Source organism: Juglans regia, chromosome 12 (genome assembly GCF_001411555.2).
Source record: "Juglans regia cultivar Chandler chromosome 12, Walnut 2.0, whole genome shotgun sequence".
In the NCBI taxonomy this organism is placed as follows: domain Eukaryota; kingdom Viridiplantae; phylum Streptophyta; class Magnoliopsida; order Fagales; family Juglandaceae; genus Juglans; species Juglans regia.
Genome location: NC_049912.1, coordinates 30,302,539 through 30,315,989, shown reverse-complemented (window position 1 = coordinate 30,315,989; position 13,451 = coordinate 30,302,539). Strand labels below are relative to the sequence as shown.

Here is a 13,451-nt window from a genome sequence, read left to right as displayed (position 1 = left end):
GAAGGAATTTAGCCAAAGCGTGTGGTGTGCACCCTTTGAAATGACCATCCATGGCTAGAGCTTAGAATTTATGCTATGGAATTTGGTTTGCCAAAACGCTTATTCCCCGTACAATGAATACTTGCAGCTCAATATAACTCACAATAGCGTATAATTTTATATATTAAATCACGTCAACATATATATATATATATATATTTTATAAGATTGATATTTTTTTAAACATAATGCTTAACAAATAAGAATTGAGTTAGTTATATAAAATTAAATTATCTCAACTCATCTCATCTTATATAATTATTATAATTTTTTTAAATTTTTATAAAAGATATAATTTTCTTAAATTATAAAATAAAAAATTATATTAAAAAATTATATTTTAATAATATTTTATTTAGTTTTGACTTAAAGATAAATAGTAATTAAGGGTAATAACTCTGTTGAGTACAATTTTGGACATGGGCCCGACCCAATAATCCTACAAGTCATTGCGTGGGGCCGGGACGCCATCAGCTTATTTGTTTATAAGCTATGAGGAATTCAGAACAGCATTATTTATATTGGGGTAGTATACTCTCTTTTCATTTAATTTAGTGACAAATTTTGCACCAGCTATCAACTACCAATATCATTTTTATTTTATTTTTTTACTTTCAAAAAAAAAATCATATTTTTTTAATAAAAAACCAACTAAGATCGTCCAATTAACCAGCGTTTGGTTGACCGAAACCAAATGATGTGTCTCGACATTTTCCCAACAAACAAAAGGGAAAAAAAGATCCGTCAGCATGAAATCTAATAAAATATAGTCCAGCTAATTGACAACGATGCCACAACCGTGACCAAATGCTACGTGTCTTCCGCTGATGATATGAGTTGGGTGACCCCCACGAAAAAGCTGGTTCAACTAAAATGGTGGAGCCCAAAAATCTACCAATATCTATCCCTTTTTTGGGGTAAATTATGAAAGGGTGCTTAGCCTTTATCCATCGGGCTCCCGTTTTTCTCTCCCATTTGACGTGGAAGGCGAACTCGCCTTTTTTTTTTGTCTTCTCATTTTTGCTCATCAGAGGAAATACACTAAAAAAATATTATTTATTTATGTGAATAATATTACTGTTTAAGTCTACTTTTTTTTTCATAAATTTCCTATGTCTTTAACATTATTAGTTTAATAAAGTAATATTATCATGTTAACTGTTTATAAAATAAAAAGAAGAAAAATTATCATTTTATCATTTAGAATTGTTATACAAAGAGATTATATAAAATAAATTCATAAATTAATAAATTTATTTAATAATAAAAATAATTTTACGTACAAACTGATAAACTAATAGATTTCCTTATTTTCATTTTTCAAACAATTAACATGATAATATTATTTTATTAAATTAACAATGTTAAAAGTCACAAGAAATACATGAAAAGGAAAAAAAAATTTAAACAGTTATATTATTCACATAAATATTTAATATTTTTTTCGTATATTTCATTCAGTGAAAAAAAAAAAAAAAAAAAAGGGAAAGGCCAATTGGCCTTCCCACGTGGAGAGAAAAGCATTTCTCTTATCCATCTATCTACGATAACGAGGTCCCAAAGCCCAGATACAGTCGGCCTCTTTTGTCCATCGAAAATTTTCACACAAGTGGATGCAATCGCATCTCTACTTTGATTCAAGACCTCATGCCCCATGGATTTCGGGGGTGTATACTTTTTTCAATTCAACCAAAAAATTTTATCGATATTTGATACACTCACAAATATCTCACAACTCATATATCCCGACTTGCCAAAGGATATATATATATATAACTTTATGTAGCACTGAATGATTGCATCGTTTTTTTAATAAAAAATAAATATTTTAATCAATCACATTAACAAAATATATAAAAAAAATACGTACCATATATAACAGAACTTTATATATATATATATATTTGACAAAGACGGGCAAAATTAGCTCTAGCTTGAATGAAGAGAGAGACAAAAAGAAGAAAGTGAACTCAGTAAAAAAGGAATGATAGTTGATATTTGGCAAGCCTCTTATACCATGATGTCTTCATTTGTTGCATCATATCTCATTTACCATTCGAAGCCCATTAGTTTTCCCATCTACAATTATCTCTGCACTTTCTGCAGCCCTTAAATGCCTCCCCCACATTCTATTAAAGGGGAAAAAAAAAAAAAATAGTACCTTTGCAAATTACAATTAGAAATAGGATGTTCGATTGTTTTTTCTTTTTTTCTTTTTTAAAAGTCCCATTTGGACAGATTAATTTCCTGTTCTTATTGACAATTGGTAGGGTGATTTCTTTTCAAATCCACCACGACAACGCTCACGTTGTCCGTACTATTCCTAGCTAAGGCCAATTTGGTCAACAAAATGGACGCGTCGGAGCAGGCCTTGTCCTGGCTGCTCGAGGCGACGCCAACCGCCTCCTCACTGCCCGGCGATCCGGGCGGTGTTGGAGGCTTTTGTGCGCGCAAGCACATTCGCGCTACTCCACATGCGGTCTCGTTGGAGACCACATCCCAAAGACCATCGCTCGCTAGGATAAGACAATCGTCCTCCTCCCTCCGATCCGTTATCGTTACCTCCGGTTCCGAAATCACGTACGGTTTCAAATAATCGTCACCTGAGAGAATTAATTATGCACCAGATTAACAAAAATCTTACACAAATTAAATACGAAAGCTAAAAGAATCTTTGTCCGGCCCGCATACCTATTGCCCTGGACATGGCCAGAACTCCAAGAACTCTAGGGCCGTCCCAATAAATTACGCGGCCTCCTGCTTCTTCGATCCGAAGCAATTCATCGGGTCGGTCAGGCTGCAGGTAAGCATAGCAGGCAAATATTACGAGGGAGAAACCCGGAGCGTGATTAACAAGCGCACACAACAGATTACTAGTAAAGCGAACCTAGAAAGGGCGAGTGAGACCCACATGTCTCACGCCTAACTAGTGGGGGGCCTACACTATCACACTTTCGACCCAAGTGATTCGCACGTGAAAGGACGCGTCGAAAGCGCTTACAACAAAACTGTTTCCGTTTTGCCGTACCGGAGATTTCTCTCGAACGCAGGCATGAGAAAATATTTTCAGTGATCTCAAATTAGATACTTTTTCCACTTGTTTTTGGTGAGATTTTCTCACCTTATGATCGGACGAGAGCGGGGTCACGACGTCGTTACGACAAAGTACGGCGCGAGAATCACCGCAGTTGGAGACTATGATCTTCTCCGGCGTCACTACAGCTACAACGGCAGTAGATCCGACGGCGTCGCACTGCGGAGTCTGGAGGTCACACCTACAGCTGCTACTCCCAGAGCCACTCAAATCTTGCACCTCCTTGTCCATCCGATTAAAGCTCCTCTCCATCGTGCCCTTCCATTCCACAGCTTCTCCTTCGCCTTCCACCTCTTCCTTCATTATATCATGCAACCGATCCCTACACTTGGCCGCAACCTAGAGAAAAAATGGAATTTTTTAGATCCAAAAATTAACGATTAAGTGAAAGAAAGGACAAGAGATGCGAGCATTTACATGAGAGCAACCATGCCCATCAAACACGCCGAAGAAATGAAATCCGTTTGAACTCTGACTCTTTTCGGGACAAAACAAAGGGTGAACCGAAACGGCGTCCTCCATGTCTCTTCTCCTTCCACAAACAGAGGTCACGCCGAACTTCAAGTAATCCTGCACTTCCTCCGCGGGCGAGGAACTTTCACCTGAACTCCCCGCTTCATTTTTCGGCTTCGATTCTTCGTTTTCCTCATTGGCTTCCACTTGGTTGGACACGCAAGTTTTGACTGCGTTTTCGAAATCGCGCGGTGGTGAAGACGGAGGGCATGGATCGATCTTCTGGCGTTTCCGACCATTCTCCAGAGCCGGTGGTACGGCCACATCGGCGATTAATTTTAGCGGCAGGAGCTCCAGTCTCCGGCGCCTAGAAGCACGTGAGCTCGGCTCAATTGCAGACGATGCCTCTACCTCTCCAACAACTCCGCAGCAAATCCCAGCCATTAAAATTCTATGAAGCTATTAATCAATTGACGCAGTCGCACAATTCTCAAGTAGTAAATCTCACTCTTCTCGTTGTTCCGCTCAATTTGAAACCGCGCAATTGAAATTAGAAATATTTATATAAGAAGAAGAAAAAGTAGAAGAGTAGCAATTATGGCCTCTGTAAACAAAAGCTAGCGAGGGACAAAAGGAGGAGGATTTTGAACACGCTCTGGAGGAACGTTTAAAAATGGCTTCCGCCTTGGCCTTTAGCTGAAGAGCCCCAATACCACCTGGGGGCCACAGTAGTAAGGGGCAGCTGCCCCCCACCGTCATGGGCAGGGATCGGACACGTATAGCTGGTATTACGTCAAAGTACTGAATGCTATAGATATCATCTCTACCGTCCATCTCCGTCTGTCCTTCCAAAAATCACCACGTGCATAACCTTTTCGTAGATTCGACACGTGGCCCAATCTAATTCCAACAGGCAAGGTCGAACCCACCCTTATTTTCGGACACGCATGTGGATTGTGGTCCTCAACATACCGCCTAATCTTTCTCTGCCTTCTAGAGTCCCACACGCGAAACATTTTTCCTCCTGAGGAAAAACAATTGCCCCAGAGGACATCACAACGTGGCGTGATCGTGGAAGCGAGATTCGTGTTGGGATTCCCCCCTTAAACCGCGAGTACAGAAACACCCGCATCTTCGACGGTTTGGAGAATGTAGAAAAAGCAGTGGGGTCCTCACTTTATTTTGATTGCTCTTGTTAGGAAATGAAAGGGGGCTACGTAACAAGGGAGGTTGGGACACGTGTGGGGCCACATGTCAGAGTCGATTGACGCTTACGGAATATCAGAAGGTGAACCTTGTTTAGTGGACACGCAGTGGTTGCTGACGTGGAGCTGAAGCTGAAACTGAAACCCATATCGTCCTTCGCGCTATTCGCCACCCCCACTCTGTCGAAATTTGTACAATGAGTTTTGTTATGGAAAAAGTAAAAAAATTAAAAAAAAAAGTTGTAATGTTCGGCAGAGAAATTCTCTGTGAACGTAACAACGTCTTTTTGTTATTGAAACGAATTGAAAATTTTTGTTAAAAATTAAATAATTTCTTATATTTTATATAAAAATTTTAAAAAAATATAATAATTATATAAAATAAAATGAGATAATTTAATTTTATATAACCAAATCAATCTTTATATTCATCACATATTATATTTATATTTATTTTATTTTTTAAAATTAATTAAATTTTTTTATTAATTAGCCATATATTAAATATTTAATTAAAAAATATATGTATAATATATAATATAAAAATAATGAGTATAACTTTTCTTATATAATATCTAAAAACTTTATCATCCATTACATACAAATGCATCAAAAAATAGAGACGATATTTTAAAAAATAACTTTCTTGCAATAATTTTTACTGTATTTATATTTATTTATATTTTAAAGAAGAGATATTTTTATAAAATAGTTTTAAAAAATAATATTATTTTATAAAAATATTCCCGACTTAAAATATAGTTATTAAATTTGTTGTGTATATTATTACTCATTTACAATTTAAAAATTGATAACTTTCCTATATTTTTTTAAATATGGTTAAATTTAAAATTCATATTATTAAATTTATTTTAAAGAAAAATTATATTTATCATTACTGTAAATTAGAAAAAAAACCGTAAAATGCAAACTCCACCCCCACATGTTTGAGAAATTGAAACCAACTCCCTCTTGCATGCATTGTAATTCACTCCTGATACTCCATATTTGCATAATGTTTAATCAAGTTCCAATGAAATCTAACCGAGATCATATCTCGTCGTAAACGCAAAGTAACATAACTTAAATGTAATGTAGATTTACATAATTACTTGTTTAAGTTGATAACGGTGGAATTTGTCAAATTAGTGCTCAAATTAAATTCTGCCATGCATTCCATGACTGATGACAGTAACATGTTGGCAAAGCTTATTGGAGTGTTGATTGAAGAAGTTTTGCTAGAACAAAGCTTTTAAACTCATTTACTGTCATCTCTTAGAGTATTCCTAATGGATGTTTTAAAATAGAGTTTTTTTTTTTTTTTTAAATATGAAGAATGTTGATCAAAATAAGAATCTAATGGATGTTGTAAACCATCTTTATTTTCCAAGTAGCTCCAGTAATCCCGCTATATTTATAGATTACTGTTCATACATGTAAAATATTTTTAATTATTTTTCTCTCCTCTGAATTTTTTTTCCCTTTATTCTAATTTTGTTTCAATGGTATCGGCCGGTCATAGTTGCTTATCTATTTGGATTTATATGCTAGGGATTCCACTAAACTGTAATGAAAACTGGAGCTAGATTTCTCAATTTTTTCTATGTTTTTTTTATAAGTAATTTAAAATAAGAAATAATTTTTTCTTTGTTTTTTTTGTTATATTTTGAATCAATGTTTAGTTTGATTTAAAATAGAACATAATGATATGAGATTGTATGTGAGAAAATATTGTAAATATTAAAAAATATGAAAATATTATTGATAGTTAGAGAAAATATTTTAAATGAATAATAAATATTAAAAAGTATAATATTTAAATGATATGAATAAAAAATAGATAAATTAATGTACAATATATTGTAAAAATCAGTATATAAAATTAAAAAAATAAATTTTAATAATATATTTTAAAAGATAAAATGAATTATCTATTAGGAGTGCTCTTGATTGCAAAAATTTTCATTATATTTGTATAAATGCTCCTAAAACTGCCCGTCCCACGATCACTTTCGCATACGTATACGGAAATGGGCGCCACCACCCTTCCTAAGTGAGATCCACGTACAATGGCAATGACAAGCTGACCAACGTCTGCTAATGCAATCAAACATGATGACCTCTTTCTAAGATGTTGTTAGAACACACACTAACAATAATAAATAAATAAAAATAATGATCAAAATACACGATACACACAATTTACGTGATTTGAAAATATGTCCACGTCTATAAATTTGTAAAAATTTAATTAATTAAAAGAGATTATAATCATTTAATCTCAACTTACACTCTCTAAGATTTTTTCTCTCTCACAATATACGTTCGCATTTTGACTATTTTGCTCTCACAAAAAACTATTGAAAATTGTACACAATAAAGTCAAATATATGACATATAAATAGAAATGGCATTGGATTATTGGAAACCTTAATCTAGAAAAAATTAGGTCATTCGTTAGAGCGATGTGTTGAGATTGCCTTAAGGAAACAACCAATCAACATTGGCTCGAGCGGTGTATCGAAAGCAGCTCGAGCGAACGCTAGAATTTGTGTCTCGCTCGAGTTGACTGTCACACGAGATTCGAGCAAATCCAAGGGTTGAGCTTCGCTAGAACCCACTATCGAGCGCACCTCGATCGAAATCACAGGTTGAGCTTCACTTGAGCGCCAGGTTGAGCGACAGTCGAGCAAAATTCTATGTTTCTTGATTTTTTGCTCGTAAATCAGGCTCCACATTCAACCTCTCACTTGGAGACTGATTCTCTACATGCCATACAGTGTTTCCAGCCAAGCCTTACTACCTCTGCAGCTCACAGCTCCCGTATTCGAGCCAAAAGCACTGAAATCGAGCCCAACTTCAGTATCTCATGTATATCGCCCTTAGTTAGCACATTCACTGGACGACTCACAACTCTCACTGCAATAGAAGTGTCCGATCTCGAACTGATCCTGGCAACCTTTGCCAACTTCTCTATGCTTACACGAGGAACATCAAACTGACTCTATTTTGCTTCCTCATATGTTTCACGCAATTAAGCTTGCTTTATTCACTCATGTATTTCCATGCACATAATTGGACTCTAATATTAAATACAAAGAGTTAGATCTCTTACCATGAGCCAAAACCGGCGCACCCTTAGTGATATTCTACACTCCTCCAAATAACGCTACTACATTACCTCTGCTATCCAGCTATCCCACAAAGATCAAATTTTTCTTCAGACCTAGAACATGTCTGACTTGCTATAAAATCCACATGCCCTTGTTTGGAAGTGTGATGTGTCGATTACTCACTCCCATTACATCCAGTGCCTCTCCATAAGCCACATATATATTTTTAAAATCACAAGCAACATAATTCTACATGATCTCTCGATGTTAGATTCTATGGATCGAAGTCTCTGAATCCAACACCCAATCATCAATCAAACTATGCACTGTAAGAATTAAGGCATCATATGTTTCTTTAACCACTGCATTCACAACGTCATTCTTAGTACTTTCTTGATTATGACAGTCTCTCTTGATGTGGCATGGCTTGCCACAACTCTAGTATATGATCTGTTGCCCAGATCTCGTCATGCTCCTATTCTTGAAACTTAACCTGTCATATCTTCTGCCCCAATTATCAACGTTCATGGTCGATCCCAAACCTGAGAACTTACCAATCTCTTCTATGTACCTCTTGCCCCTACTCATAAACGTGCCTACGTCTACTGAGCTGCATAAATTTTATTAATTATAAGAGACTATAATCACTCAATCTCAACTCACACTCTTTAGGACTTTCTCTGTCTCACATAATATGCACTCACACTTTGATTTTTTTTTTCCCTCACTGAAAGTTGCTGAAAATCGTATACAATAAATTCAAAATAAGACATATAAATAAAAACAGCGCTAAAAACCATAATCTGGAAAAACTGGGTCATTCGCTCCAGCGGCATGTCAAGTGCGCATCGAGTGAACAACCAATCAACATTGGCTCGAGTGATGTGTCGAGCACAGTTCGAGCGAATACATGGGTTTGTATCTCAGTCGAGCTCACTGTTGCGCAATACTCAAGCAAACTCAAGTGTTGAGCTTCACTCGAGCCGACTATCAAGCGCACCTAAAGCAAACTGACGGGTTGAGATTCGCTCAAGCGCTAGGTCGAGCGAACTCTTTGTTTCTCGATTTTCTACTTAGAAATCAGACTCTACACACCACCCAACATAAGAAAGTAATATATGTTGGGTAAAAAATTCGAACATGGACAATGATTTTATTTATGTATATAAACGTGCACACGAGCATATATCCACTCATATGCATTTTTCGGTACATGCTTTGAAGGGAGGAGTCCCAGTGTCGTGATTTGACTAGTTGGTAGTGGCTTGAGCGGCTTTGCAATGGCCTTGCTTTCTTCTATGAAAATAAGCAATAAATATAATATAAATGAGATAGAGATACACTGATTTATATCGTTCGGCATAAGCTTACATCCAATGGGTGTTTAAAGGATAAATCTACTATGCTTAGCGATTTGTGCAATCTCTAATGATCTCACATATTTCTCAATATAATAGAAGTTGAAGATCCTCTTGTCTAGAGGAAAAAAGTTGATATCTCTAGAATCCTTAAGATGAAGGTAGAAAAACCTGCCCAAGAGCTGTCGAGGTATATATAGAAAAATCTCCTTAAATCGAGGCCTCTTAGGAGTATTTGATCTCTTGTCGATTTTATGTCATTGTTATATTTTCCTTTTATATGTGTAACTTACTTTTCTTTACTTTCACCTCTTACAGCTCTTATATATATTTTCTCTTCATTCTCTCCATTCCTTTGATGATGGTTACACGGTGGGCTTAATCTATTTTACACCTAACACAAATCCTTGTTAGATTTAACGGGGCCTTCTGCCCGACTGTTACAAAAGTAAAAAATAAAAATTTGAACAGTTATAAATTGCACAAAAAAGTGAAGCAAGCTTAGGATTTATATGAAAAAGGATATTGTTATGATGACTATCAAATGTGTATATTAATATATATAATTTTTTAATTTTTAATTTTTTTAAATATCCTTAACTATTAAGAAAAAAATAAAAAATTATTAATAGTTACTTTCTTAACTATTAAGAAAAAATAAAAAATAAAAAAATATATGAATGGACAGAGCATATTTAGCATTCATATTATCATTTTCCTATGAAGAATCTCAGTTCAAACTAAAAAAAAAAAAAAAAAAAAGTGCATGTAGCATTATTAAAAGAAAAGTGCATCTCAGTTCACACGACGCGTGGCCGGTCTTTCGCAATTGCTATTTGAATAACGCGGGTCAACGTAGCATACCACGCACTCGCGACACAACCCAATAATATATAACTATCTACACTAATTCTACCTATAATCATAAAGTTTATATATCGCATAATCATTTTAAGAAAAATAAAATATATTATTAAAAAATATATATATTTTTATATTAATCACATATTTTATTAACTTGTTTCAATATTATTACGTGACGAATGCTGAATTTATAATTATAAATATCTTTTCTCAATTATTTATACCCAACGATCATCCGCCACGTCGAAGTGACTACGCTGTCAAGCCATGACTCCTATCCTGCACGGGGTGACGTAGTTGCGCGAGTTGACTCCCGTAAGTCGCTCAATGACCTAACCTTAGCCTGACCCTAAACCCAACCCCAAGCCCAATGGGCTGTAGCCGAGTTATTTTATTATTTATTTCTTAACATTATTGCTTAAATTATTTATTATTTAGTACTATATTCTAAATTCATTTTAATTGGTTTTAATTCATTGTTATAATTTTTTTAAATTTTAAAATAATAATAATATTAAAAAATAATATTATAATAATATTTTATTATATTAACTCAATTTAATTTAATATTTAAATACTATTAGATATACTACGATCAAAAGCTGGACGGGGACCGATACGTGGCAGTATTGGCTTAGTGGTTGACAGTTGTTGACACGTACAAGCCTTCCTTATTAACCAGAATGGAATAATATTCTATTCTATATTAGACAAAATACTTATTACTTATTCATGCTGCATGCATATATTTGGTGTAGGTCTTTCCCTTTCCACAGCGAAAATACTAAGAGTGATATAATTTAAATAATTAAATATATATTTTTATTTAATTTTTTAAGCTAGCTAATTGACAATTCAATATGATGTCATAATAGAGATATCGAGTTTATATTTTTAGTAAAAATTATTTAATTGAATATTCTATGTATTAGACATACCTTTTAAAAAAAATTGATCTACACTTTGAAAAAACTTATTAGAAAAAATTATTATAATTAAAATCTACATTTTTTTTTCATAAAAAAATTGTAGATAAGTACTGGTGATATAATGGCGTTTTTTTTTTTGTGAAAGGGTGATATATAATGGCGTCAGCTTAAACTTGATAGGCTATTTTTGACACTAAGCTTGGACCACTGGGCCTTCCGTTGTCATTTTATTGGGCCAATTCCTCTGTCTCCGAACGTTAGATTTAGACATAATTTGAACTTTACATAGTTTGGAATTAATGCTAATCTTTTGGTAGTTTATATATTTGTACGGACGTGACAATTTATATAGCATGCAATTAGTTATTTCAAAGCACTTGCTTATTCTTTGCCTCACTTATTTCGGAATCGCACCAAAATTATAAGCATAACATTGCATGAAATCTCGGAAAACAAATAAAACCAGCTGGCAGTATTCAATATGCCGTGTTAAGAAGATACAAAGGAGAATTAAACACATGGTGAAGAATCTAGCCTATAATTTAATGTAACAGATCATCAGTTTATCATATAGTTCCTCTGGTTCCGCGCGATGAATTAAGAGAGGGTATAAAACTGACGTACGTAGCTAGCAAGGAAGGAATAAAAAGTGAGGTAGTTGTTGGACTAGTGGTTTTCGATTCAACACTGTAAAGCCGGTCCCAGTCCCACATGATATTCTTATTTTGCTCAAACACCCTGACAACATTCTGTGATGTACGTACGTATACGTGCTAGCTTGGGCCCAATTCATGATTTGTTTGGACCTTCAAAAGCCGTTCATGTTCAAAGAATACTGATATTTTTCTAGGTACACGCTTGGCCACCACTAATTGCGGAAGACTAGCCGGATGTATTTTGAGAGTAATGTTATATACTTGTGGAGTGTATAAATATTATATAATTATTTTTAAAAAAATAAAATTTATTATTAAAAAATTAATTTTTTTACAAAAATATCATATTTATTTATTTTTTTTAAAAATAATTATGCCATACTTACATGATCTAACTTTTATTTCTCTTTTAAATAATAAAACTGACAAAGGAAAATAAAGTCGAGAAAAAACAGTAACAGAAAGAGAAACGGTGATATATATATGGTAAGCATAAAATTTTCAAACAACCCTAATTTAAAGAAACCTATGTAAAGCTGAGAAAATGCCCTTAAATTTTTTTTCTACTTTTGGCTTACTATTAGTGAATCTTTGAAGAAAAACAGATGGAGACATATCATACACGTTATACCCATGTGCCTCTGTGTCTCTGCGACTGTACGTAAGTTAAAATTCACTCAGACACAGCCACACTCAGATCACCTCGCTCGCTAATTATAACTGTTTAGAAAAAAACCGACCCAACTTCTTAATTAATCCACACAAGCCGGACAGATATTACAACTCTCTTACACAAAACAGACAGTACTTCATAGCAACCAAAGACCAAGACACTAACCTCACTCTCTCTCTCTCCCATCTGCCCATTTTCTGAACCCAAAGTTAAACACAGAGAACCCATCAATTATCTCGTACTACAGAGCATCTTTTATGGGAACAAAATTTGTTGGGAAACATAAACCAGTACTCTAAACGCAGCAATGTATCATCAGCACAGTTGCTTTCACTCCGACCGACCCATCAAGTCAAAAGCGATGTTTTATCGATTTTCCTTGTTAAGAAACATTGAAAAACAACCAGACCTCGCCATGGATCTATACTGGAGGACCCGTCGTTGTCAAAAGGTGGCTATACACAGTAACCACATTACTACAACGTCGAGACAGGACCTAGGGTTTCGAAACATTGAAAATTATTGGATGCTTTTAGGCTTCTAGTTCTAGGGCTGGTGATGATCTTCGGTTGTTAATTAAGATCAGCGTATCAGTACGTACTAAGTATAGCACCAAAAGGAAAAACAAATTAGGGGTTAAATGATGCCAATGATATTGTTATAGATTATATATATATATATATATGTATATATTAATATTGTTCTCTCTCTGGCTTTATAAAATAATTGTCTTGTTTTTTATTCCACGGAGTTGGTGGAGTATTTGGAGGCCGGTTTAAATCGAGTAAAAAGTGTGGAAAAGAACCGAATAGTTTGGAATTTATTGGGAGGACTGATATGTGAGGGTAATAGATTTCGCTGATGGTAATGATACAGGTGAAAAGGGAATCCGTGTTTTGTCATGTATGTCTAGCTAGCTAGCTCTTACTTTTAATCCTTTGGGATGTAGCTGAAGTGACTTTTAAATGTCAGTTCCTTGAGCTAGCTAGGCTGTCAATTCCTCTCTCCCTAGCCTCTCTCTTCACGTATGAACTTGCAGTTAACTAAGGGTGTCACGGTGTGAGATC

General features: G+C 34.7%; 1 protein-coding gene across 1 annotated transcript; it reads right to left on the bottom strand.

Moving 5' to 3' along the window:
• Nucleotides 1-1,992: 1,992 nt before the first annotated feature.
• On the bottom strand, nucleotides 1,993-4,254 carry LOC108983349 (protein phosphatase 2C 37-like). The gene is made up of 4 exons (XM_018954945.2): nucleotides 3,551-4,254; nucleotides 3,161-3,472; nucleotides 2,731-2,836; nucleotides 1,993-2,642 (listed from the first exon to the last, which is right to left on the bottom strand). The coding sequence occupies exons 1-4, from the start codon at nucleotides 4,028-4,030 to the stop codon at nucleotides 2,293-2,295; spliced, it is 1,248 nt and encodes a 415-aa protein (XP_018810490.1). The 5' UTR covers nucleotides 4,031-4,254; the 3' UTR covers nucleotides 1,993-2,292.
• Nucleotides 4,255-13,451: the final 9,197 nt, after the last annotated feature.